Consider the following 27,839-nt stretch of genomic DNA (forward strand, 5'->3'; position numbering starts at 1 on the left):
TGATAAATCCACCTGACCCATTTTTCGGGTTCGGGCAAATCATGTGACCTAACCTCAGATGGTGTATCCTCGTATGTTGGACATACTATGTTCCCTTCTATTTACCGAAATGGCCTTGCAAATTTCAGTTTTATTACCACCCTACCCTATTCCTTTTTTTTTAAAGATGATAGACCGTATTATATTAAGTTATCCAGTAAATTAGGTAATCGAGTCTTATAAATACTCGTGTCACCATAAAGTTATAAAGTTAGAATATAATACTAAAAAAAACCTAGAAAAATAGAAAAACTCAAAGACGACCATCGTTGGACGATTCTGTACTCCACCGTTCTACATCAGGTTACAAAGACTGAACAAAAAAACATTACATAAATTACACCTTGGATTTACATCAAGAATCTTGGTTTCTCCTTCAATAAGAGAGGTTGATCTCCCTCAGATCTGAGAATCTCATCACTAGATACCAAGCATATGTCGTCGGAGCACACCAAAAATGTCGATGATCAAAGATTCGCGATGGATGGAGGAGATGTAAAGCCGGAGAAGAGAAACACTATAAAATCCTTATTCAACACACAAACATAAAAGAACGACATATTTAGATAAAGAATTAGCATATATCTCCCATAGGAGGAGGAGGAGGAAGAGATGAGGAGGAGGAGAAGAATTGGATCTCTCCTCCCCCTAACCCGACTCCCTTAAGTCATATATTGTAGAGGAAATTAATTAAACATGCACTAATATGTCAATTTAGCAAAAGGGTCTTTAAAAAAGCATGTGCACTAGCAAGCATGAAAGAATCAAGATCTACCACAATTATTTATCTGTTGCGTTACTCACAACAAATTCTGTAAAACAGTAGAAGTTCAATAGGACCAATGACAATTTAATTACAAGCAAATTAGTTAATAGGATCGAAAAGTCATGTCGTCAGAGTTACACAAAACTTGACCGGAGACTATTTTTGATGTGATTGTGAAGACTAACCACTTTACTTCTAGTCCCGCCCTAAATTTTGTCAAATTTCATTGTTTAAGGCCTCAAATGGATCTTTTAGGGTTTTAGGGACATTTTTCTTAATTTTACATTTTTTATTTTCATTTCATTATAGTTGTAATCGGTCCTATAATTTGTCATTGAAGAAATTAATCGAAATTTGAGAGTGTTTTCTCTCTATCTGATGGATTATAGTGCAACTTTTTTGGATTTAATGTTGGTTAGTCTTAATCAATTATTTTCGAATGCCTCATTCAATTCCTAAAAATAAACGTAAGGGTAGGACTATGAACATTAATTTTGCAATTTTTTCGGTCGCACATTTTCGGGATCTTTTAACCTTTCAAAATGTTAACTATTAAAAAAATGAAAGAAAATCTCTCAAATGATATTCAATCTAGTTTTTTTTTTTTTAAATACCCTTGAGAAATTTGCTTCTCATTGAAATCGAGCATTGGGCATATATATGCCTAACTCAGCCGATTATCACCCGAGCCACCTCTTGTTGGTATATTCAATCTAGTTAAACTTTCTTTAATTGCAATAATTATATTTAGTTTAGAAGTTCTCATTATTTTGAAGATACTATCATATTGTATGTAATTCAAAATTCATTAAATAATAACCAAAATGTTTGTGTTGGGTAATTTGAACTCATGTTCTTACATTTAATTAATGTATATGTATGTATAATCCCTTTATTACTTGTCCTAACTCGAAATACTTTCAATTTAGTTTTTTTTTTTTTATAAATACCTTCAATTTAGTTAGAAATTAAATATATTAAAGTCATGCCAATATTGCCATGAAGAACATATGAATCTTTGGTGTTCATGTGATTGTAATTAGAGAGAGAAGAAAGATATTATCAATAGAAATCTAAACACACTATTTTCCAATAGAATTGTAGAAATTGCGATTGAGTGTCTTGTGAGTTAATTAGTTATCCAAAAGTGGGTTTGAAGAAACTAGTTTCAACTTTGCTAAATATGTAACAATGCATGAAAAAGAGAAAGCTCCCTTTGATACGTAACGAGGGAAGAAGGGTCATGTGACAAATATAATTTTGCCTTTTTTTTATGTAAAGATAAATATTCTTTTTCCTAATCTTGAGAGAAAAAGAAAGGGCAAAAAAATAACATTGAATTTTTCAACCCAAGATAGTCCCCTAGGGTTTTTCTGTTTTTGATAGTTTTTGAGACTTTGAAGTTTAATCTTTTGACTAAAGATGAATTTTAAAGAAGAAAGGAGATTGATTAAACAAAAATTACTTTACCAGCAACATCAAAATATTGATCCATGATGATATTGATTATAAGGTCATGGTTTAAGTCTTCGCTTGAACCAACGAAAGATGGTTCGGTTGACAATCAGTTAAGTTAGGTATATGTTTGTCCAACTAGGGAGCGTCTCGATCTTGTTGGGTTACTCTCTCCTCGATTTCCTGGATGCTCTCTGCTTAGTTACCTTGTCCCGTGCGACCTTCTCAGATGCCTCCTCCTGAGCTGGGGTCATCGGTGACCGAGGATACTTCTCAAGTTGATGGGAACTCGATTTTGTTTGCCACATACCAGGATCCCAATGGAGGTTATTTTAGTAATATCAGTAAGAATTACTTTAATCACATAATTAAATCCATTCTAGGATTAATAGCAAAATGGAATGCATTAGGAGGGAATATTTTGATTAGAAAAAAAAAAAAAACAAAGTTAGAGCATTAATAAGCATGGGGGACCAATGAAAGCATAGCAAGTGGTTTAAGACAAAAAAAACAAAGACCCACATGAGCTCCTATTGAAAGCCAAGTTTCAAGCACTGTGAGGAGGTCCAAGAATATAGTTCTATTGACATGACCATCACCTTTGAATTGGCATATCAAATCTCAAAAATCTAATTGGGTTCATGCCAAATTTGGTACTCCTTTTTATCTATCCAATCATATTTCAAAAAATTTTAAAGAATATATATATATATATATATAGTAGTTTAAAATTGCAAATATAAAGAGAGTATGAGATGCTAAAAAAAATAAAAAAAAAATAAGTCAGTCAAGTTTGATGAGCTTTAAACCTAACTTACTATCATGAAACTTGACCTAGACAACAACATTAGGTGCAAATTGACTAGAAAAAAGAGCCAAGTCAAAACTCAAAAACAAGTATAAAAAGAAATTGGTTTTTAAAATATAAAATGTAAGAGAAAAAGCATGAAAATAATATGGAGGAAAAATCAGCTGCATAAGTCACTCAACCCACTCTTTGATTATGAGTCCGTGACTACCGAATACCTCTCCTTCCCATCTTCAATGATCAATCAAAGTGGGTCCTCTAGACAGATCATTGCTTCTACTCACTTTGGTAAAAGCTAGTACACACTCACACAAGTGAATATGGAACTATTTTTTCACCATCGATTTTGTAACACGTGAGACTTAAAACAGTGTGTCTCATGTGTCACTTCACTTATTTATGCCTTCAAAACATGATTTGATATGCATACGAGAATTCTTATACATACATACATACACGGTGGTTCTCTATTTTTTTTCCTGAGCTTTTATTCTCATCCGTTGGATCTAATAAAAAAAAAAAACTATAAACCTAAGTTCACGAACTTCTATTTTTGTTTGGCCAAATTCTATTTATGTTTTTTCCCCCAAAAAAAACCCTAATGCTTGACCAAATTTTGCTTCTTTTCTTAATGAAATTTGTACGTCTCCTTTGGATATACTTGGGTTTAAACCATTTAAGTTGAAAGGATAGAGATGAAAGGGCGTGTGTGTCTACTTGCAATTCTAACAATTTGTTTCATTTTGCCTTTTAAAGTGAAAGCAAAAAAGAAATTTGCTAGGTCAACCACAACCCTAAACTTCAACAAAAAAATATTTATGATCCACCCAAAAAAATTCTGAAGTATTAGGATCTTCTCAATTCCTCCAAACATATTGGTGAATCCTAATATATTAACTTATAGAGTCAAACTTCAATCTCTCAACTGGAAGGATTTATACCCGATAACGATCAATTTCTCTATTCTGATTAATTTAGAAAATTTACCATATGACCTACTTGAAAATATATAGGTTTATTAAAAGTGTATATTTCAAAAAAAAATAAATTAAATTGACTATAAATACAACAATTCGGTTGAATAATATACAATATTTCACTTTTTTTTTTACAACATTAATAATCCAAGAGATTATAATTAAGAGATTGTACTTTAATTGAATTGGGGACCATAGAAGAAAGTGAAAACCCCAGTCATATTTGGCAAATTGAAGATATGAATGATGTGGGCCAAATCCAAACGTCAAATTTCTTGCAGTTTTAAGGTAGACAACATCAACGTCAGATGTAACGACACGTGGAACTCTGACTGGTATTGGAAAATCTCACCTCTCAGTGGGCCCTAACCTAGGCCCAATTATTTCTCTCTAACACCACTCCTTTTGTCCTAGAATGAGTACATCAGTAAGAGCAAACAGGACATTGCTTCTTTATTATCAAAATTAAAAAAAAATCCCTTAAAATCAAAATTCAAAATTCATTGTCAAAATATTAAAATTCTCGACCCAAACACATTAATAATATTATCTTTTTTAGATATATCGGTTCATTATAAATATATCGGATATGTAAAACTTTATTTTTATGGATCATCGCTAGTGATACTTATGCTAAGAAAACGTGGATATACGAGTTTTGTTTTATAAGCCACTTGACTAAGTTATCTCATATCGATGTGAAATTATATTCTTGACACAAAATGATATTACACACAAAAAAGTATAATATATATATATATTTGTAGATATTTTTTAGTGACCTCAAACATGTAAAAAGACAGTGATTGAGCAGGCAAACCATATTGTTTGCAAACTGTGGTTCCATTATTGAGAGCGAATACAATAACTAGTATCCTCAAAAAGGGTCCACAAATTGTCAAAACAAAATTAGTAAACAATAAATATATATTTTTTTTCCAAAAAACAAAATTTATTGTGAGACAACTTGTAAGGTAAGAGGTACCCTTCACTACTTTATATCACGCAAACATAGGAAAATCCTTATTTTCTTTTATATTACCCAAATAAAGTATAGATATGGCCAGTTTAATCTGTATTGGTTCATCTTAAAGATCCAAATTTGGAGCAATAAGTTTTTGGGATCTCTTTTTAAGGCCACACAATTTGAGGATTTTATTAAACATGCATAGCTCAATACCACCATATAGAAGAATGCTATTGAAGTGTCTATATCATTCAATTCATGACAACAAAAATTAAAATTTTAAAAAATACAACAACATTACAACAAACCTAACTCTAAGTCTCTATCCCAAAACCCTTTCTCTATCTCATGCATACAAAGTGCCGATTTCGTTCCTCTCTCTGTTCTGCCTCGATTTGTCTCCGCTGCCACCGCCATCGCTAGCCCTGACACGGCAACTACCACAAGAAGATAACCAAGAAAAACTCCTTTATCGGATCCCGAACTCTCACCAGTTTATTTTGAAACTTGGACAACCTCTGTCTGGGATCGTCAAATCTTACTCACAGATATGACGGTCCATAAATTGAACAGGTTAGACCATCAATCACACGACATAGAAGTCATGCTCATAATTAGAGAATTCGTCATTGGGCTGGGCTTGACTAAAATATCCTATCCGGCCCAACCTCGTAGCTAACAAGAAAGACCATGCTCTTTCAATTAGATTGTCACACACAAAAATTGTTGGTAGGTTCCCAATCTCACATCAATGGCAGCAGGTGTGGTGTGGTCTACTAGGTTCACACCGAACCCTATGTTCTAGAATCCATTTCTTATTAAAAAAAAAGAAAAAAAAATATATTCATATTTATAATGCTACTTTGATATTGTTAAGTAGATGCACCAACTACTAATCACAAAAAAAGTAGTAGTGGCTTATTGGCATGCATTCTCTGTTGAAAGGTGCGTGTATTATGTTTAATTAACATGAGTATATGTCTTCCTGCCTAAATGGACCCAAATTCTTTGATTCTACCATTGTTAATAACATGTATCAACAACCATAAACAACTTTTTTTTATAACCGAGAATGATATCGTACAAATTTGTCCTTTGAACATCGAATATGGGTATAGACACGAGTCGTCATAACCCCAAGCACAAAAGTTCACACCTAACAACATGGTAAGTTGGACCAAATCCTAGCGCATGGCTACAATGAAATTGCTCCCAATGAGAATTGAACTCAGAAGCTTCCGACTTTATCTGGTTTGAGCCTAGAGATTCACGACTAGGCTATCACTCAACTATATATTAGCATCAACGCAAACAAAACCTATAGGAAACCATAGGAACATTATATATATAAAAATATAAGACTTTTATTTGTATTTTTTAAAAAGTAAGTAAATTGGCATTAAAATTACATGAACTCTATAGATAATAAACCTTAAAAGGAAACTACATGATAACCAACTAATTAGTAATCAAAAGAGGAGTTCCATTATATATATATGTGTGTGTGTGTGTTTCAATATTCCTACCAAGAACCAGAATCAGCTAGTCTCTCTTTGGTTGAATCGCTCACGAACACACAAAATGTAGCTTGTAGCCTTTTTGTCCACATTTGGGTCACCACCATAAGAGTCGTCATTGAAAGCAGCAGAGGAGACTTTTTGCACTATTAATGGAGGATTTGGCAAGTTTTTTGCAGAGAAGAAGTCTTTAGAATTAGGACCATATTGGGTTGGTGGTGGGGTTGGTCTAACCTTGATAGTTTTTGTGACTCTAGAGAAGGACTTGGCTAGCTTACTTCTCATGAAGCCTTTTCTCTGGTTTTGGGCAGTCTCCATTTTTTGGATGTTTCAAGTTCAAAGAAACCTACACAATGAATCTATATATATATAGAGAGATTTTGGCTCTTGAAATGACATATTTGCCCTTGAATAATGTGTGGGATTAATGGGTTTTGGATAGGCTTGAAACCTCTACAGGGCCCACAAATAGCCCTTGTGATCTTGGATTTTGGGGTGGGTTTGATTGATTGATGATAATATATTCCAATATATTTGTTTTAAAGCATTTGGAACTGACTTAAGATATATAATAGATTATGGAGAACTTAAAAGTAGTTGATGCTTTCACAGCAAGCCAGGAAGATATGACCCTTTCTTTTGCTTTCTTGGTCAATGATAGGTCGTGTTATTCACCAAAAGATTCCTTTTTCTTTTGTTTCTTTGTATCTTAACGGATTCTTTATTTTACCTATTCAAATATTAATACACGATTACTTTTGTCAATATTCTTTAATTTTTATTGGACTATCCAAAAAAAAAAAATCATGCCAAATCGATTAATTGGTTATTGTCAAATATATATTAGTGAGAATCGATCGAAAACCTGAAAAGACCGATCCAACCTACAATAATCGATCGAATGGAAGGTCAAATTTTTCTCAAAAAATCGACCTTGGGCACCCCTAATTTTTGTGCTCTATTTTACATATAAGATCAATTATACAGACACTGATAAAAATGCTCTTAATTAAGACTGTGTTTTAAGGGGATAATGCATATTCCAAAGGAATATAGTTCAATTCTTTAAAAAAAAATTTATATTTTTATTATTCCAATTTGTTAAGTAAATGAAATAAAAGGGTTGATCTAGAGAGTTCAAAAGTCATATGAACACGAGGTGAGTATGTCAAATTTGGTATAGTAATTATTGAAGACAAAGAATAGAATTCCTTGATGTGCTTTCTCACTTATATTCCTCACTTGTAATTTCTGAGCAGTGAGAAATGGATAAAAACTTGCCCAGAACCGAAAGAAACTTGTCTTCTTTTTTTGTGTGCTTTATATATGCAGATTGTTCTTGATAGGTTGCGTGTGTTTGTGTGCACTGTTTGAGAAGGGTTTTAGGAGGCACAGTCCATATCTTTCTAGCATCTCTGGCATTTCATCATCCATGATTAAGTCATCAACTATTATGTGCTCGAATATGGCTAGTACATCAAGAATCAATGAAGAAGACAAACAATCACTAAATTATGTTACTCGAATGCGTGCCCTAAAATTCTTATCACCGGCTTTGTGAAACAATAAAAGTGTGTTTTGATTGAGGGATTTGGGGAAAGGGAAGAGAAGAGAAATTTCCTTCAAACTCTCTTGTTTCGATAGTTTAGAAGAAATAAATTAAGGGGAGGAATTTGAAAAGAATTGAGGGAAAAAATTTTATTATACTTTCGTCAAAAACCTCCCAAAATGGGATCATTTGGACAGTCAGTTGTCCGATATTTACCAATTAGTTGTCCAATGAACAGCTAGTTGGGTGGATTTTACGTTATTACAAATAGACGATACATGGCAAAGAGCTCAAAATCTTCAAGCCATTCTATAGAGGGAGAGTTGAAACTACGTCGCTCTAAGGGATTTTTCCACAGAGATCCAACAATTTCCAAGCGCATATGGACTGGGCATCATTTATTAATTGGGTCGAGAATCGTTAGGAGTCGACCAACCATCACACCCTTATCCACATTCACAAATGTTTTTTAAAGTTACAGGCTTAGGGCTGCAAGAAAGTTCCATCACTGACATTTGAGTTCGAAGACAAACAACAAGAAGTAACAGATGATATACCTAAGGATAAGGTTTGAGACCTTCTGATCAAGTTGTCTACCTCAAACATCATGCCTGAAGTCACATTTTTCTGCCACAGAGGCTGCTTGAGGAGGTGGAGAACCAGAGTGCTCCGATACCATGTTATACTTTAGAGTGTTCAAAGTCTTTGAGGAAGAATTAGAGATCAAATGGAGGAGACGAAGAAGAAGAAGGTTGTTGAGAGTAGTAGTTGAATTTCATACATGTAAAAGTTATCTCTTAAAGCAAGCGGCTATAAGCCTTATACGGATAGTTTGAACTAAAGCCAACGGTAATAGTGTTGACAAGACAGAAATAAAAGATATACAGATACTACAATATTTTGTTTTAATAAGGCTTGAATTGGTAGCCCAATGCAATCTGCAGCCCAAAAGGTAAAAGGAGAATAAGGCTAGAATTTAACTAAGGCCCAAGTCTGGAGAAGCCCAATTACTTAGATCTTCAACTCAGATAGGGCACGAAGCTTAAGCCGAAACTTCGAGATCGCAGGGAGTATCACTAGCCCTCCCATTAACAAATACACATATGATCAAAATTATTCAAACAGATAGGAAACTGATGTGGAATTTTAGACTGTTAAAAATATAGTGAGTCCAAATCCAATTTATACTCACAAGCGCACGAATCACCGACCGAATAATTTGAAATACATCTTTTTCCTCCAGATGGGTTTTGGCTGACATATTAAGTAATATAAGATAAATATAACTAGTATAATTAATTTGCTGTTGCAGTTTTTAGGGTCGTCTGTATGTCACATTTTGCACATACATATATATATATATATATATATATATGACCCTACAACATATCAATCATTGCACCAATCTGGCTCAAATATGCAAGTGATTGAACAATCGATCGCAACAGTGATAGATTCCAGGGAATCAATCCAAGAAACAGTGACAGTGTCAGTGGCCACTGGCCACTCAAAGATATATATCTATATATATGGGTGGTCTCCACGAGTACTCCAATCAATAATGATAAAAGCTGGCGCGGGAAAAAAGATAAAGACTATTCTTCTAGCCATATATATAGGTCCATGTTTTTCAGATTTCTGATTTCGTGTGATATTTGATGAGGCAAGGAGGAATGAATGGATACATTAATAACATTTTGATCGATCTTTTTTGTTGTGCAATGGAGACTAGAGAGGACGGGACTTTGGTTCGCCTAGATGTTAGACTTTCTTTGTCTTGATTGGGCCTCACTTAACACTACAGTTAAGAACAAATCTTTCATTCTCTCTCTACCACTTCTCTCTTTATCATTGTAGCATGTCACATGTCTCTTTCATCCCACACTATGTCATGTCAGTATATCACGCTTTCCAATGATTTCTAATAAACCCAACAACATATCACCATTGTAAATGCTCAGCTAAGATGCTCTGATCAATGCTGTAGTGCTCTCATGTGTTTGGATGATACTTGATTCACTCTTTTTCCCCTTTTTTTTTTCAACCTAACAAAAATGTATTTATTATCAACGAACTAAAAGTTCTTTTAAAAAAAAATTGAGCTAACCCTTAAGTTTGACATAAACTTGTAATTCCACATCAGATTAGCATTATCCAATCAAATAACGTATAAGCAAAGTCTAAATACCTCTCACACAACAAACACGTTTTTTGGGCCTAAGTACCACAGAGACGACCCAAGAGAACAAATATGTGCAGGCGCATGGTTCAGAGCGGACAATATTCATTTATGTGTTTGAGTTTGGATTTCTAATGTGCATGGTATCAAAGCAAGGATTTGATCAATTTGGACATGACTCTACTTGTGTCTACTTATTAGGTTGAGCCCACAAGTATGGTGGGGGGAGTGTTAAGACTAATCCCATATTGGATTGACATAACCCAATTGAGAGACATATAAGTGAAGTTCAAACACCTCACATACGACATATGCATTTTCTGGGCCTAAGTACCCCCGAAGACGTCCAGGAGAACAAATTTGTGCGAAGTCATGGCCAATAGCTTACAATATTTGCTGATGTGTTTGGGTTTATCCTTGCAAATATATATGTAAGGTGATTAACTTTCCAATGATAAACCGAATCTGCTACAATATTGTTTTCGATTCCAGTACATTGAGGGCTCTATATTTATATACGCATGCATGCAGTGAAATTTAATACATGAAAGAAAACAAAACTACATACACTACTATATATATATATATATATATATATATAAAGAGATACACAACACAACAAGCTTAACTTTTATAGAATTAGAAGGAAGGAGTGTAGATTTGCATCTGTGCCAAGATGTGTTCAAAGTTATCATGACTAGACTTTTCAATGGGATGTGAATGCATTCCTTCATATGTTGTCACCACAACTCCTTCATCTTTTGTTAATCTTTGTACTTGCTTCTTCACATTGCATCCTTGGTGAGTACACCGATAGTAGCTTCTGCAATTAGACAACAGTAATATATAATAATTACTAATAAAACAATCAAACATAGAAAAACATGTTAAGTACTTAATTATATATTAAGTACTTAATTATGTATGTGTGTATATACACACACACACACTCTTCAATTAAACCCTCAAAATTAACATAATGAAGTTTTGCCATAATGTGACATTGGTTATTACATAGCTTTGATTTTCATGCACTTTGAAATAGTATGGGAAGGATTTTTTTTTTTTTAAATTGAGAAGGATTTTATACAAATTTGAAATTTGGACATTTGATACAGGCTTAAACTTGAGCCATCATGCCTGTACACATGGAAATTTCCCATCTGATGATAGGGTCAGTTGGGCCAAAACTCAGCGCATGACCACAAGGGTATATTGCTATTTTCTCCTAGTGACAATCGAATTTAAGACCTCCCGAGTCCATATGGTTTGGCTCCAATTACGACAATTTCATGCATATATATATATATATAGAACTATCATTAAATGATCAATATACCATTAGTATCAAACGAGCAAATTAAAAAGCACCATGGCAAATCGTAGAGTTAGAGCATGAATGACTATGATAACTGTTGATTCCACCGACAATTAGATGCAAGCAATCCTCGATCTCATGTTTTCATAATTTGACCCCATCACTAGCTCGTACTCAAGCATCTAACTTGACATGTATAATATGGAGGACATTATTGTGTATGTATGTATATAGGTAATTTAATTACCAAAGAAAACATGTATAAGAAACACTCATGATTATGTTAAACTATCCCACATCAATTTGGGATGTCCAAACCATGTGGCTTATAAGGAAACCCAGGTAGTCCCTACCACATTAAGAGACCTTATCCTGAGTCAAAATATCATTAACTGAAACGGTTCAAGAATAATCAAGCCGTGTGGGCCCTTATGTATCCATGAAAACTGATAAATCCAAAATGGATAATATCTTTGATACGAGTACTGAGTAGGACTGAGATCTGAGTACTGAGTAGGGCTGAGATTTTCAACCGATTATGCCAGATGCATTACAGGCTATTGATCCAAAATATATCCAACACATTAAAAAATTACTACCTAAACATCTCTGGATAATGATCTTCAGCTATATGCAGTAATTCGAGACATAAACCCTCATATATATATATTTGTAATAATTCCACAATAACATATGTCACCATTCACTTTCATATGATCAAATTTTTGATATGGAATTAATTTGTGAATTAGATTCCTAAATAAGGTTATTGAGACTAGAAGGTTATTGAGATGTAGCAAGAAAGCAGTATATCATGTATATGTATGTATGTATGTATGTATATGTGTATACCTGGGGAATTTGTTGTTTTTGACAGCTTTCTGGCCGTACTTTCTCCACCTATAGCCATCATCAAGTATATCAACTTGGCTTCTTGTTTGAAATGCATATCTTGGTTTCTTCACCTTCTTCACTGCTCCCTTCTTCTTCATATCACTCCCTTCTGATCTCTTCATCACTTCATCTTCCATTTCAGACCCACCTAAGCTGCTCCTAATTGGATCCGGAGACCCAATATTCAGATTATTGTTCAGAACCTCCATTTCTGAGACTAACCCATGAGATATAGTACTACTACTAGACATGTTTATGGACAAACTACAAGTTGAAGATGATGATGGAGGAGAAGAAGAAGAAGATGGGAAGATTAGGCCCGTGTAGTTATCCATTCTTGAAGGAAGAAAAAGTGAAGAGGGATTTAGTTTTTAATTGGAATTTAAGTTTAAGACAATGAGAGGCGGCTGCCTTGGCGAGCTAGGGTGGGTCCCTTCCCCCCAAATTTCATTTGTCTTGTTCTTGATGTGTAAACGTCAACTAAATTAACTTAAATTAATGAGATTTTAAGGAATTTAATCAAAGTTAAATTTTTCATAAGCCATCACGATTAAGGGTTTGCTTGAATTGATGTTTTACATAGTTAAATGAGGAGGATTAAGGAGGGGTAGTAACTTCACCTTGCTTGGATTATAGAAGAGAGAGTTAAGTGCGGTGAAGGAGGCGGAAGTTCCCCTCACTTGACTCTCTAACTCAATATTCTACGACCCTCCAATTTGAAAAGCGAACCTATATTTTGTTCGAATTCATACAACAATACTTCTCTTTTCGGTCAAACTTCAAAAAATATATTTGCACTTGAGTACTTGGGTATTCAGCCTCCCAAACTAAAGAAGCTATGGGTTTGAATAGGGGAGGCGTGACAATGTCCTGAAATAAAACTGTGAGGGGAAGGTAAGAATATCCACAAAATTAGTACCTCATAATAAACAATACATTTGCATGGATGCAAAAATGCATCCACAAATATTTAATCATGTTTCAATTTTTTTTGGTTACATGGAATCCACCAAATTGCCCCCCACCAGATAATTAACTGGTAAATCTTGAGTTACATGGAAGACCCAGCAACGCCACATGGATCAGTTGAGACATGGGCCTCGGCCCAGTACAATAAGATATAATGCATGGTGACATTCATAGGATGAGTAAGGACACATCTCGCAAATTGTGATAATAGAAATACATATGTGATTTGAACTCATGACTGCCCACTTGCACTAAAATTATTGCGATCAAATTCACCATCTAACCAATGACCAGCTATTCATTTTTCAATAAAATAGTGTTTAAAAGTGTTCTGAGATATTGGTGCACCCATATATCTCCACTTTATGATAACATTTGATGAGAGATTCAATGTATTGTGAAAAAAGTGTAAAAGTTGCATTAACTATTCATAGTCCATGTTTAACCATACACGCACGAGGAGACTAATATATAAAAGTATTCATATCTCAATAGATAAAACTAAACTAAGTTTCCTTCGGCTATTTTTAATCGATTATATAGCTTACAAGGTCTTGCTCATAATTTGATTTACCAAGAAATTAACCAAATAGTCAAATACAATACGAGAGATCATTAATTAATTTCCTCACTATGATAGGGTTTGGTACGACAAAGAAACATATGGGTTTTGAATGTTATATATTCACATTCATTTAATAAGATTAATGTACACCCGAGCCAATAATTGGAGTGATAAGAATGGTGTGTATCATCCTAATGATCAGGGTTCGAATCTCCCTTCCTTATTTCAAAAAAAAAATATTGTTATTATTATCATATTATCATTTAATTAGAAAACTATATGAGCAATGGAAATAATTGATATAAAAAGCATAAGGCTTTGGATTCCTTTTTTTGGTCTTTTCTTCCATCTAATATTCTCATCAACAGCTTGGAAAGGGACTAGTGGGGACTTATATGCCATTATCAATTCAAACCACACATAACCAAAACAAAGAAAACACCACCATATAATTTTGCGTAATCGAGAAGTTTCTAAATCGTCATAAGGCCAAAGCAAACGGAAACAACGAAGGAGATCAAACCAACGTTTAACCAAAAGAAAATGCACTAGAATATACCAAATTTGAGAGAATATATTTCTTCAAAATCAAAGTTGATGATCATTAGGGCTGACTACAATCCTAAAAGGGTGAAAAAAAAATAAAATTATGAAAATATTCCTAAAACATAAAACGGCTAATTTAAGATGTAAACAGTGAAATTTACCAAAAAGAGTGTGGGACAAGTGGCTAATCACTAGTCTTAACCACTACGTCGATCTGAGTCACCAGGTCAAATTAGGTACGATTATGACAACGTGGCATTTCAATCTTGTAAATACCATATCCCTAGTCCTACATCGCTAATTGTGTATATATTATAAAGAGATAATGATAATAACAATAGACTAATTAGAACATTATATTTAATATTAATGTATATATTATCTAGACTTGAAAAAAGAATTAATCAGAAAATTCAATTACGTCGTGAATTGGTTTTGCTAGGACCATGTCATTAGTGTTAGCTTTAAGGTCATTGTCATATTGATCGATTCATTGTCGATATATACATGTCAACATATATGTATATATTGGACCATATATGTGAAACCGTGTTGTGTCATGAACTGAGACGATGACTGATGTTTACACGATCCTAACCATTTTGTGAATTTGTTTGTTGGTTGTGTTGTGTCCAAATATCTATCATAGTGCACGCATGCATGGCATGTCACCATTTCTTCTCATTAATAACACTGAAATTAATCAACTATTGATGTAAGTCCGTTTGAATGTATCAATTACATGCACATATATATATATGACCGAATATTTTCAAAACTCGGATTAAACCAAATTTGAACATAAGTTATATGTCTGAAATCCGGGTTCAAACACAAAATTTTTGTCCGATTTAAAATCATGTCCGGGTCCAAATACAAAAATCTTGTTTGATTTACTTGTGCGGACTCTAACCCGGATTAGATTGTTATCCAATTTACTTTTCCGGATTTAAAACAATCTGGGTTTGGTCAATTAAGTTGTTTCGGAATCCAATCCGGGTTAGGATTTCGTAAACACGTGTTGTTGTCTGACCCGAAATCGATTTTTTTTCCACCCCTATATATGTGGCGTCTTAGGATGGAATTTGAATTGTATGTAAATTTCAAATAGAGTCCAAAAATGACCAATAGAACTAGTTTTTTTTAACAAATATATAATAATATTAATTTAATTATAATTATAGTACGATGACATATATTGTAAAAGTAATTTTATGCATAATATTTGTTAAAACTTAATTTTTTTTATATTATTTTTGTTGATAACACTTCTCAAGCATTGCATAGGCTCCCGACTAGATTAGACAGATAAATTTAAATATTGTTAAGGAATAATTTTGGTCAGTCAAATTAGCATTGCGCAATGGATTACATTAAACTAAGAAAGATATATATATATATATATATATATAAATATAGATTGTGATGGCTGGCTGGTCAACATTTGGAGGTTAATAAGAAAATTCTGAAATGTGGGATCCATCTAACACCAATTCATTTGATGTAATTGCGGTTCTTACACATGAAGGGACATGCGCATAAATATGATGTGTACGTTGATGACTAAGTTAATTTGCTTTATAATAATAATGATAACCGACACAGAAGATTCAACACATTCAACACATCACAATAGCGAGATTTTGATTTTGTGACCATGAATCCAGTCAAATTTTCTAGACAATTAAGAACTTAGTCTGAGAGAGAATAATCACTAGTATATATATATTATATATATATGGGTAAGCCTTTGACCATATCTCATATTTCCATGGCTAATTTTCAAGGGCTAGGCATTAGAAGCACATTTTTTCTTCAAGTGGAGTATTCTGTACGTTGAATATTCTCGTAAGATGACGAAAGTTTGACTGAAAATTCAAAAGAAATGAGTTTAAGGGCACTCAAGTCGGAAAAAATGACCGTAATTCATAATTATTGGTACTTAATAGTCTTTAGCATCCAATAATAGAGGCCAGAGAGCCATGAAAGAGAGTAGTAGTCCTCCTTCGATGTCCATTATGAATTGTTCTGGCCCAAATTTAACAACTCGCTCAGCCGTTCCCTTCTTCCAATAAGTATCGGCCCAAATTCAAAAGGCCCATGTCCACCATAACCGCATCCCACCCACTGTATCCACCATGTCCACACATTAGAGTTAATGGTCAGTTGAGACTCCGAGAGGTTTGAACCCAATTCATTTTGAGGACTAAGACTCATTTGGTTTGTCCTTAAGAGGACTACCTACATTTGGAAAGAGTTGAACTCGAATTTATAAACCACATGGTTGTCGGTTGCCTCTTATATAACCGATGTGGGACACTTTTTTTTTTCTTTTTTTAATTTCTAACAGATTTTACCATCTAAATTCTTAATTATTCTCCTATTATACTAACATATAGAGATTTATCCTCCCCTAATTGAAGATTCTAAATTGGCCAATGCATTATAACACTTCAAGCTTCGGATCGGATGGTGGGGTCTATTGTAATTTTTTTTTACAACGGGATCCCGTTGTAAATTCATTAGATCATGTTACAAATTTTTTTTATTTTTCTTGAAAAAACTAATAATTCTGTTTTGATCAAGATTAAGAGCTTAATGATATTTTTTTTTGCACAAACAAAAATCAAAAAGAGACATTGAATATTTCGAATTTATATTCAATGGTCTAGAATTTTCATGTTCACTTTGATTTTTATTGGGGACAAAAAAATATAACATTAGACTCGTAATTTACACAGTATTATCTACGTTTTATATAATTTATATACCCCCGGTTCCTCAAGCTTTCACTTACGGACCACATCAGTAAGAAATCCTAACTTATATAGTATTATCTACGTTTTATATAATTTAAATAGGTGGGAATAATGTAACAAATTCCTATATTTTTAAAAATGTCTCTGATTTAATTATAATTACATAAATGGGATCTTATACTTGAACATTATGGGAAACTCTCTTTGGTGTAAATGCCATTCGAATTTTAGCATAATTACCTAATCGTATCCTTGGAAAAGAAGCTGAAGCACGCAAACGGCGACGTATCCTGTACGCGATAAAAAACTACTAAAACGGGAAAAAAGACAGATCATCATATATTGAGTATATGTGAAGCGGTGAAGGAGGAGAAGAAGAAGAGGAGGAAAACAAAGAAGCGGAGAAGCAAGCAATGGATTTCACTTCTTTGGAGTCATCGTTGATTGAATTCAGAGCCCATGCGAATTCCTTCTTATCACAATACGAGCCTCTGGTTCTTGTTCTTGCTCCATTCCTCACTCTCTTCGTCGCTCGGATTATTCGCTCATTTGTCGTTTCTCTTCACGATAAGGGGCTGAAAACAATCCTGTTAGGGTTCTTCTTCACTGCGATCAAGTAATTTCTGTTATTAGACAACTCATTTTAAATTTTTTGAAGGAATTTGTGTTGTGTTAGTGATTTATACATTTTTGTTTATTTATCTGTGACGAACAGGTTGGTGCCTGGAGTCAAGCGTTACATAGATGCGGAGAAACAGAAGGTCTGTCTGGGAATTTGTTTTAGTTTCACTGCTTGTGATTCGTGGGGTCAGAAATGAATATAGGGCGAATTGTTTCTCTTGTTTGCATTAAATGTGTGTGGGGGCTGAGTAAGGGGAGGTATTTGTGTGGTTTTCTTTTTTATGAGCTGCACTAAATGCTACCTTTTTTTGACGAATGCGGATTTTCTTTTGCTATTAATTACTGTTTGGTCGTAGGTTTGATTCTACTGTTGTTTAATGGTCTTTGGTTACTGTAACCTGAATTTGACAATCCATTTCAGAACAGGAATTTGTTTCAACTGCTCATAATGTTTGGTATCTAATTTTTGACAATTGTTAATCAAATCTACTCCACAAAGGGTTAATTTAGTTCAGCTGCTTGAGCTGTTACTTAATGCCTATATGCCATTTTGTTCTTTGTTCTAACAGGTACTGGAGTTCAACTAAAATGATTTTACACATGGGTGAAATTTCTTTAGAGATGCTTTGCGTTGAGTTACTAGATGGCCTTTGTACCATTTACTTAACCAATTTTAGGAACTCCATGGCCCACTTTCGTTTTAGTGAATGCCCATCCTTACATTACAATAGGGCGTTTTTGTTTGAAGAAGAAAAATTTATCAAGTGGCACCAAGAAAGTACATCAAAGAAAAAATATCAAGAAACACTAGAAAGCCAGAATTTTACGGTAGCTAACCAATTTTATGTAAAGATATCCACAAAAGTTTCAATGTCTTTAAAAGTACATCCATTATTTTCCTTCCAGACCGGCCAGCCAAACACAAACATGACCTCATTGTTGAAATTTATTTCTCAGCAATAAAAGGGCCAACTGGGATTTGGATACCCTTAGAAGAAGGTGTGGCTTTATTTTGTGATATTTGATGAATAGCAAGTTAGCAACTAGAAGCTTGTAATTTTGTGCCAATATAAACCTGATGACGAGAGGCTTTTATGTCAGTTGCCTGTATGCATGTCACTCAGTCCATACTATTCCTTATAGGGCTTTAGAGTTTAATAATGATATTATCTCCAATGCATTTCTTTTAACCTTTCTTTATTCTATGCTCTTCACATGTGGGCCTTTTGTGGTCCAACCTGGAAATTTTATCTTTTATCCCCTTTTGTGTGCCTTTCCTTTGGATGATAAAAGTAGCTTGAAGTTTATGAGGAAAAAAATACATGGGCTTAGGAGGTTTAGTAGAGCTGATACTTTTTCACTATTCATCATTACTGCTCATATGGGTAGAATTTTTTTTTTTTAAATTTTCTTTGGACGTGTTGGCTTGTTGAATTTCTAGGTTGTGGACAAGTTGCAAGCTGGCAGTAAATCTAAAAGAGAAGGTTGGAGGACAGAGTTGCCAATCACAGGTTTAGGGATTGGAGTCATAGAGAAATTAAAAGATGAGAAAAGAAATGATGTGGTTTGGCAAGGGAAATGTTCTGGTACAGTGTATGTTTATGTACATTATCATGGAGCTGTACATATGTTCTTGTGAATTGAAATGGACAAGTAGGTTTTCCTTTTTCTTGTTTTGATTTTTTTTATGAGTCGTTCTTTTGTTTTTGTTTTTGTTTTCCAGCTACATAGGAGGAAGTGAATCTGAAGGACATTTCTCTTTGATAAATGAGGCATGTTCAATGTAAGTAAGATAGGACTACGAATTTACTATTTTTCTCTGCTTGTATCTTCCTGTAAAGATTCTCTTTGGATTGATATTCTAAGTATTTTTTTACCCCTTTACTGGAAACTTGGCTGGTGCAAAGACTGTGTTGGCTTTATTGCATTAGGATAATGTAGAAGTAAATGATTGCAGATGCTGCTTGATGTGCGCTATTGAGAATTCTCTGCACATATTCTCTGAAAAGAAGCACATATAACAATAGCTAATTTTTTTGAGAAGTGAAAAAAGGAATTGTATTACAGGGCACGAAGGGGGTGTGACCCAAATGCAGTCCTAGATATCTACAAGATGTTGATTCTGTTACATTCAAAAAGTTGATTTTCATTCATGCTGCTACAGCGATTGAACCAAGTAGAAAGACTGAAAAGCCATCTTCCCTTAATGACACCAAAAGAAGAAGAAAAAGAAGCCTTTTCTTTTCGAAGGCTCTTCTGTTCCTCTCTCTCCATGCTATAAAAAAAATGGCCAAAAGGAATGGAGGATATAATGTATTCCCCCAGCTGGTTCCTTACAAAAGCTTGTAATGTTAGCTAATTATAGCATATTTAGGAAATTTTAGACCTAAAATGATCAGATGAATGGGGCATTAGTACTCGAACCTTTAGTTCCCGTAGCATGTACCATTTCAATCTTTCATTTTTCTCCTTGTAGATTTGTGAAAAGCTTACCTTCTCATTACTTGTCACGAAAGATTTATTGTCATGCAGAGATTGAAGGAGAAAAGTGAGATATCATAGATACATTTAAGTTCAATGAAGATTGTAATATGAAATTATAAATAGATACCACCATCATCATGGGGAGGGGTCAGGTTGAAGAGTGGGTCAGGCAGTACTTTCAAGCCCCAAAAATTTTGTAAAATTTTGAAGAATTAGCGTTAGATGTCCTATATATAAGAACTTTCTAGTATATCCCATTCTTTCAAAGCTCTCATCATAATTTTATTGAATACATTCAGGTTTGCACATACGAATCCACTGCATTTGGATGTATTCCCAAGTGTAACACGGCTTGAGTCAGAAGTTGTTTCCATGACTGCCGCACTACTTGGCAGTAAAGAAAAGGCTTCTGGAGGACAAGTCTGTGGAAACATGACATCAGGAGGAACAGAAAGTATACTGTTAGCTGTAAAATCGTCACGTGATTATATGAACACTAAGAAAGGGATTACACAGCCTGAAATGTATGCTTTTGATATGTTCTTTGTCTTTTTGCCAATGTGTCCCTCAGTTGGAATTTAATATGTGCATGACTTTCCCCAATCAGGATTATACCTGAATCTGCACATTCAGCTTATGACAAGGCAGCCCAATATTTTAACATCAAGCTCTGGCGTGTTCCTGTAAATAAAGAATTTCAAGCAGATGTCAAAGCAATCAGACGACGGATCAACCGGAACACCATTTTGGTATTCTTTTATCAATTATGCTAATAATTAAAATGTGGAAATCCATTCATTCAAAATCAGATTTCATGCATCAAACTCCCAATTTTGTATCAGAAACAGAGGTGTCATTTGCAACTTTTTGGTGGTTACATATATTGTTGTGTTGTCAGCTTTGCCCAACTTAGGTTTCATCTGTATTTGTTGACCCAATATTGCTGTCATCATACTGCAGATTGTTGGATCTGCGCCTGGGTTCCCTCATGGCATCATTGATCCTATTGAGGTATGTGACTCCTTTGTCTGGTGATGGTAAGAAGGACATATGTTCTTGTTTTTGTGGATTTGTCATTTTCAACAGGAAAGTATAAAATATTTTTTTTAATAGGAACTTGGTGAGTTGGCTTTTAGTTCTGGAATTTGTCTCCATGTTGATCTTTGTCTTGGTGGCTTTGTACTACCATTTGCACGTAAACTTGGGTATGTATTACCAAATCTTTTCTTTTTTCCTTGGTCTTGCAGGCTTTCCATGCAATTTTTTATTTTCTAGATTTCCCATATGGCCATATTCTGAATATTGCTGGCTCTGCTTCTTGGGAAAATTTCACTTGCTTTCTTTCAACCCCAATGTATTCAAGTCATAACTCTTTTTTCAGGTTTCCAATCCCTCCTATTGATTTTTCTGTCAAAGGAGTAACCTCAATATCAGTTGATGTGCATAAGTACGGTTTGGCTCCAAAAGGAACAAGTGTAGTTCTATACAGGAATCATGACATACGAAAGGTTATTCTTATATTTTAAAAAACATCACATGAGTGTCAAGTGGAAGCATACATGAGATGACTGGTTTTGGTTAAAGCCTTTTAAGTTCATCTAAATTGAGTCAGTAGGGCTGTGTATGTGTTTTCACACGAGGTTACATGTGTCTATCTTATGTAAGGAAAACATACAAATGTTGCATGCTAAGTTACTGTTGAGGGCCAAAGATAGGAAATACTCAAGATTCTTTTTCCATATAGTTCTGAAATTTTTTAACTTGCCAGCTACTTTTTTAGCTTACCAGCTACTTATCAATTCTTGGAAACAACCTCTCCACATATTATGTCGGGGTAAGGTCTGTGAATATATTGTCTATCTTCAACCGCGCCCATTGTTGGAGTCTTGTGAACGGGAGTTGTTTATCCTTTTTTTAGGCTAGAATCTAAGGTGGGCGTAATATATTGTTGCATCTGAACCTTTAGTAAACTTTTATTGCTCCAAGTATGCTTGCTTAAACTGGCAAGCTATGCATTTTCCTTCTTGCCAACTGTGAATGGATCTTCGAAATACGCACATTGGGAAATTCTAATCATGCTTATGTTGCCTTTCATGGAAGTTCTTAACTGGCTCTACAATCATAAATGATTGGTAACTTGAAAATTTTAGCGTCAAGATTTAATATATACTTGATAACTTCAAAATGTAGTTGTGAAGATTATATAGATGTTCCATAAATTGTTGATCTCATTAGCTAATTACGCCTCTTAACATTCTCATTCCTGCTGCTTTTTATTCTTTCATTTTTCAACTGTAGTATTGGATTTTCAAGAACTGAGAGCCACATGAATTTAATGCTAAGGTTTTATGGTGATAACAAATATCATGCATTCAGTCTTTCATTTGTCGAGACTCATTTTTCTATTCTTTCTGATATGCTTTTCATGTCATGGCATCTTGGTGTGCGTGCTGGGATTATGGCTTCCTGATTTGCAACAGCATCAATTTGTTGCTGGTAAGTGTATCTCATTTGTCCTAAAAACAAAAGAAACAAAGAAGACTAATTCTTGCATCTCTTTTTCTCTTGATAGACTTTTAACCAGTTGAGATTGAGATTTGTATCTACGATTTCTTTTCCTATAAAAAAAATATCTACGATATCTGAAAACCAAATTTATAGGGGCCAATTTGGAAATCAAACAAGGTTTGACCAAAGCAGTGGCATTTACCTTGTGAAATGCAATTAACCAATCTGATAATGGAAGCAAATAATCTGTTTAGTTTCTGAAATCAAACTGATAGGTGGTCCTGGTATATGCTCATGTTCCATTATATATGCCTTTTCAAATGTCTTTGTTGCAGTGACGGAGTGGTCAGGTGGGCTGTATGTATCTCCTACCATGGCAGGAAGCAGGCCTGGAAGTTTGATTGCTGGGGCTTGGGCAGCAATGATATCCTTAGGAGAAGAAGGTGATAATGAACTTCTTTAAATCGATAATCCTAAAGCTATTGAGTCTTTTCCTGCAATTGTTACCCATTCCAATTTGTCAAATGCTTGTTTATTCTGCTAATGATGTTTCCATTACACGGAATAGGATACTTGGAGAATACAAAAGCAATAATGGAAGTATCAAAGAAAATAGAAAAAGGGTTTGTGTTTTTCACTCATACTTTTCAATCTTCATTGACTGGGTAGAATGAGAGCTATTTTTGTGCAGAATAAAGGACATTCCAGAGTTACATGTCATTGGGAAGCCAGACATGACAATCGTGGCATTTGGATCCAACACTATTGACATTTTTGAAGTTAATGATATATTGTCATCCAAAGGTTGGCATTTGAATGCATTGCAAAGACCCAACAGGTGGGATTTCTCACTCCCTCACAAACACTCCCAATCACAATAATCTTTATGGTTGTTCTATTAGTTCCTTTTTAAGCACGGATTACTTACTGTTCTTGGAGCTGATTGTTATCCCCTTTTCATGAAATCTTCTTGAACCAGCATTCATATCTGTGTTACTCTTCAACATGTACCAGTTATTGAGGGCTTCCTCCGGGACTTGGAAGAATCTGTGCAAAAGGTAACTTTTTAGTATTGAAAGAAATTATCAGTTCTGCCATTCAATTAGACTACTATAAATTTCCTTGTCTTAATAATCTTTCATCAGGAACATAAAGTTTTATGTGAATAAGGGATGATAGTTGATAATGGGGTTTTTTAGGGTGGCATCTGAATTGCTTGAATTACCTGTAACCCTTTTTAATCAAATCTTAAATACTTTTGAAAATCTTTCAGGTGAAAGAAAATCCAGGTCCTTTAAATGGAGGCCTAGCACCCATATATGGTGCTGCAGGGAGGATGCCAGATAGGGGTATGGTTTCGGAATTGTTGGTAAATTACATGGATGGTACATGCTAGTTGCGTTCTTTCTTCTCTGAATGCTCTTTTTTTTTTTTTTTTCCCTCAAGTGTGAGAATTCTTTGGGTAAGTTATACCCTGAAATAATTCATAATCTTGCTGTTTCACATAAAATCCTTCAATTTATGTGGATGGTGTATAAACATTGGAAACTTCTCAAGTTTTAATGTGCAGCTGATTCAAACTGCTATTTTTTCTTCCAGTCTGTTGATGGAATTGTAGCCGTTAGCGGTTCATGTGCATGGGGGAAGGGAATGTTATCTTTGATTGGGAGTATGCACAACTAAAATGGGAAAACCCACTATTCTTGCCAAACCCATGATGTCTCAAGAGTTTCAATAGTTTATATTGATGGAAATGAAAATATGTTTAATACAGGAAGAAAAGAAGCATACAATTCCAAACTGATTTCTGTAGGTTGGTTCCCAGGAGAACCACCTTTTTATTTACTCAGTTGACACCTCAACCTCTTCATAGCACAATACATTAATACATGCACACCAATTATATTCTTCAAAGTAGAGTGACACTTGATAGTTTACTAGACTTTACCATTTAAAAGGCATTTGCCTGATTACTGCTGTCTCTCTTCAGAGCTCCAACACAAGATCTATAATGCAAAGTCATGCAACTGAATCAGAGTCTTCTTCTTTTGGTGATAAACAGGGAAGTGAGCAAGTAGGCACAAAAATATAGTCGATTCATGAGAATGTGAAATCAATGTAAGAGTCCTTGGTACTTACAGTCTGCATCTGTTTTGATCCAGCACTCCCTGTTCCCATTTGAGTCACTAAGAGAAAACTGGGGAGGGTTAGATTGGCTCTGGTAGCGCCTCATGCTCCCCTTTGAAAGGGCTCTCTGAGGTTTCATTGCCGTGATTCCTTCTCCATTGTTCTGACCACCATTCTTGTTGTTCTCATTTTTAGATGGCTTTTCATGCTGATTCTTTGCAGTTGTTGTGTTCTCTGGGTGAACTTTCCTGTGGAACATTTGTAGTATCTGTACAAATGCCAGACATGATTGAACAAATGGAGGTCAAAAAAAAATTTCATGGGAACTTCAATTGGGAGTCTCGAGTAGGGTCTGAGTCACATGGAGCGATAAAAAGGATTTTGGGCCTGCCCAATAAAACTCGGGGGTTGGTCCGGGTCTCGAAACCAGATGTACACCCCTAAATGTGAGACAGGGTTTTGAGTTGCTCGGCCCAAAATATTATTGGGCCTAAAATTACTTGCTTAGCCAAGCTGGGCATTTCTAAATCTATCCTCTCAACTCCCTCTTATCTATTCATGGGCCTGACCAGCCCATGATAATCTGAAATGTAGTAGACTGTATACATACCTTTTTGAGTTTGGTTTCTGCTGCTGAAGCAGAATCAACAGTGGAAGTAGTAGAGCTGTTCCTTGAAGAAGCATGAGGCATTTTCTTCTTAAGTATCTTCTTCATCAGATTGACTGCAGATTTATCAGCAGTTGCTCCTGTTTCCTTGTCACTCTTCTTATCTTCCTTGTCCAGTTTAGCTCCTCCGAGATTCTCCTCTGCAATCTTAGTCCTCTGAAACAGCTCACCAAGTGAAGTCCTGTTCTCCTTCTTTGCAACAGAAGAAGTCCTTGTTGTCTCCGAAACCTCGAAAGCAGACCCGAGCAAATACCCCTGGAGAGGACAGACATTGCTTTCATTAGTGTCCTGAGCTTCAAGGATTTTGCCACTGAGAGTAATGGTACTTCCATGGCTACTCCTTCCGTTGCTGACATGGCTAGTTCTCCCTGATGAAATGTTGGAAGCATCTTCAGCTATCAGAACCTTCTCGAGTTCATCGTTGATGAGCTTCAGTTCGTTCTCCGTTGCCTCAGTTTCTTTCTCAGTTATGTTCTCAACAGAGAATGAGAAGGTTGGTGTGGAAGGGTCAGTGTTGATAGGGTCTGAACCAAACGTTCCTATAGCTAGAAAGCCATGGAAGAGTTCGGTTACTGCGTCCGATGGTTCTACTTCATAGTATTCTTCTTCTTCTTCTGTCGCCGCTGCTTCGAAACTAGCGAAAGAGTTTCGAAGTTGGTCTTTCTGGTTGAACTTGAATGGTTTGGTGTTATGGAAGTTTGGCTTTTGGTCATCCAGTGATGGCTGCCCAGCCAGACAAGTAGAGGAGTTTCCTGAAAACAAAAACAAATCGCAAGTTTTGCGCTCTAAGCTCAATTTATTTTGGTTCAAACCACGGAAACAGTCTCTCTACGATAAATACTCGAGTCTTGATTCGGACATTTAAACTAGTCTTAATTACCAATGGCAAGATCCTTGATTGCTTCACAGCCATTCTGCCGGAACTTCCGCGGCATCCAGCCGAGTAACTGCACCAGATAATCAGGTAAGAACTGACAAAAAAAGAGATGATCATTTGTAGTATAAACCTTAATGACTAAGGCTTTCATTACCTTCATTGCTTGTCCTGTCTTTCTCTTCTGATTATCAGTTTGCCTGGAAAGTAAGGAGAGAAAATGGGAACTCTTCACAATTAGATGATCAAATGCTCGTGCATAAAAAGGTAAACCTAATGGTAAGAGAAACACAGGGATAGTTACAAGGTGTGGGTTGGCTACTCGTTTTCTAAGATCAAATCATGTAACCAAATTGGAGAGTGGGTCCCCCACGTATCAAGACTTAAAATTCCACATTGGTATGACATAACCCAGTCGAGTAGTTTATAAGCAAAATCCAACTCCTTACACATCAATAATCGTTTACTATGCTCAAATACCATTGAGTGGGACGACTCACGAAAAACAAAATCTTACGGGCCCGATATATTCATAGTGATCTGGCAAACTCAAAGAGAACAATATTGTTGGTGTGTTTGGTTTGTGAATTTTTAACATGGTATCAAAAACAATTGATCCAGTTTGACGTGGCTTGCTCACAAGTGCAGGAGAGTGTTGAGAAGAATTCACATTGATTCTTGTTGGTCCACTGCCTCGTGTCGTGTGGTTTTGTAGGCCAAAGAACATGATCTCATGGTGTCTATTCCTTTAAGTATCGCTGCATGAGGTGTTATCAACTTATTAACAGTAACTATGATCCTACATTTTATATATAAGATAAAAATACTAAAACTATAAAGAAATAAAAGATTCAGTTGCTGACCTAATAGTTAGGAGAAGTCGTACTTTCAAGCTCGTGTATTCGATTCTTATTGAGTTCGTACATGTTTGTTTATTGAGTTCGTATATACATGTGTTGTAGGATATTGTGCGAGTCTATAGGATTATCCTGTGCATCCCAAATATTCGATTCTTACTGAGTTTGTACATGTTAGCAGGATATTGTATGAGTTCATAGGTTTATCTTTTGCATATCTGAATATTCGACACTTACTAAGTTCGTATAATGTTTACAGGATATTGATGAGCTATTGGTTTATCCAGTGCATACCCGAAAGATAGTGACCCTAACCACCATATCACTTCGAAATTGTTCATCTGAACCAGTGTATAATTAATGTATGTTGCTTGGTCAGCCAACAAAGTGTGG

General features: G+C 35.0%; 3 protein-coding genes across 6 annotated transcripts; 1 reads left to right on the forward strand and 2 right to left on the reverse strand.

Annotated features, from left to right (window-relative positions):
• Positions 1–10,683: 10,683 nt before the first annotated feature.
• Positions 10,684–12,819, reverse strand: LOC120007005 (probable WRKY transcription factor 75). The gene is made up of 2 exons (XM_038857145.1): positions 12,428–12,819; positions 10,684–11,080 (listed from the first exon to the last, which is right to left on the reverse strand). Exons 1-2 carry the CDS (start codon positions 12,802–12,804, stop codon positions 10,897–10,899), a joined length of 561 nt encoding a protein of 186 aa, XP_038713073.1. The 5' UTR covers positions 12,805–12,819; the 3' UTR covers positions 10,684–10,896.
• A 4,828-nt stretch (positions 12,820–17,647) lies between these two features.
• Positions 17,648–24,507, forward strand: LOC120007859 (sphingosine-1-phosphate lyase). Of its 2 annotated transcripts, XM_038858324.1 has the most exons (15): positions 17,648–17,924; positions 18,024–18,069; positions 19,371–19,522; positions 19,653–19,712; positions 20,713–20,937; positions 21,021–21,162; positions 21,374–21,424; positions 21,527–21,618; positions 21,795–21,921; positions 22,894–22,909; positions 23,257–23,364; positions 23,490–23,544; positions 23,613–23,759; positions 23,901–23,979; positions 24,195–24,507. In XM_038858324.1, exons 1-15 carry the CDS (start codon positions 17,722–17,724, stop codon positions 24,315–24,317), a joined length of 1,626 nt encoding a protein of 541 aa, XP_038714252.1. In that variant the 5' UTR covers positions 17,648–17,721; the 3' UTR covers positions 24,318–24,507. The 2 variants fall into 2 exon arrangements, with proteins under 2 accessions (XP_038714252.1, XP_038714253.1); XM_038858325.1 differs by lacking the exon at positions 20,713–20,937.
• Positions 24,360–26,866, reverse strand: LOC120007860 (protein LAZY 1-like). Of its 3 annotated transcripts, none has more exons than XM_038858327.1 (4): positions 26,596–26,836; positions 25,659–26,467; positions 25,061–25,316; positions 24,360–24,927 (listed from the first exon to the last, which is right to left on the reverse strand). In XM_038858327.1, the coding sequence occupies exons 1-4, from the start codon at positions 26,750–26,752 to the stop codon at positions 24,908–24,910; spliced, it is 1,242 nt and encodes a 413-aa protein (XP_038714255.1). In that variant the 5' UTR covers positions 26,753–26,836; the 3' UTR covers positions 24,360–24,907. The 3 variants fall into 3 exon arrangements, with proteins under 3 accessions (XP_038714255.1, XP_038714256.1, XP_038714254.1); XM_038858328.1 differs by lacking the exon at positions 24,360–24,927 and having other exon boundaries at positions 24,934–25,316; positions 26,596–26,662; positions 26,747–26,866; XM_038858326.1 differs by lacking the exon at positions 24,360–24,927 and having other exon boundaries at positions 24,934–25,316.
• Between the last annotated feature and the right edge of the window lie 973 nt (positions 26,867–27,839).

Source organism: Tripterygium wilfordii, chromosome 10, assembly GCF_013401445.1.
Source record: "Tripterygium wilfordii isolate XIE 37 chromosome 10, ASM1340144v1, whole genome shotgun sequence".
In the NCBI taxonomy this organism is placed as follows: Eukaryota; Viridiplantae; Streptophyta; class Magnoliopsida; order Celastrales; family Celastraceae; genus Tripterygium; species Tripterygium wilfordii.

Bases quoted from the DNA above. Each gene is read 5' to 3' on its own strand.
- LOC120007005 (XM_038857145.1), bottom strand. From the start codon at position 12,804: ATGGATAACTACACGGGCCTAATCTTCCCATCTTCTTCTTCTTCTCCT. The intron at 11,081-12,427 runs GTATACACATAT...GTCTAATTGCAG, and splicing joins AAAAACAACAAATTCCCCAG to AAGCTACTATCGGTGTACTC.
- LOC120007859 (XM_038858324.1), top strand. From the start codon at position 17,722: ATGGATTTCACTTCTTTGGAGTCATCGTTGATTGAATTCAGAGCCCAT. The intron at 18,070-19,370 runs GTCTGTCTGGGA...TTGAATTTCTAG, and splicing joins TAGATGCGGAGAAACAGAAG to GTTGTGGACAAGTTGCAAGC. The intron at 19,713-20,712 runs GTAAGTAAGATA...GAATACATTCAG, and splicing joins ATAAATGAGGCATGTTCAAT to GTTTGCACATACGAATCCAC.
- LOC120007860 (XM_038858326.1), bottom strand. From the start codon at position 26,752: ATGAAGGTAATGAAAGCCTTAGTCATTAAGGTTTATACTACAAATGAT. The intron at 26,468-26,595 runs GTAATTAAGACT...TTTTGTTTTCAG, and splicing joins AATCAAGGATCTTGCCATTG to GAAACTCCTCTACTTGTCTG. The intron at 25,317-25,658 runs GTATGTATACAG...GCATTTGTACAG, and splicing joins CAGAAACCAAACTCAAAAAG to ATACTACAAATGTTCCACAG.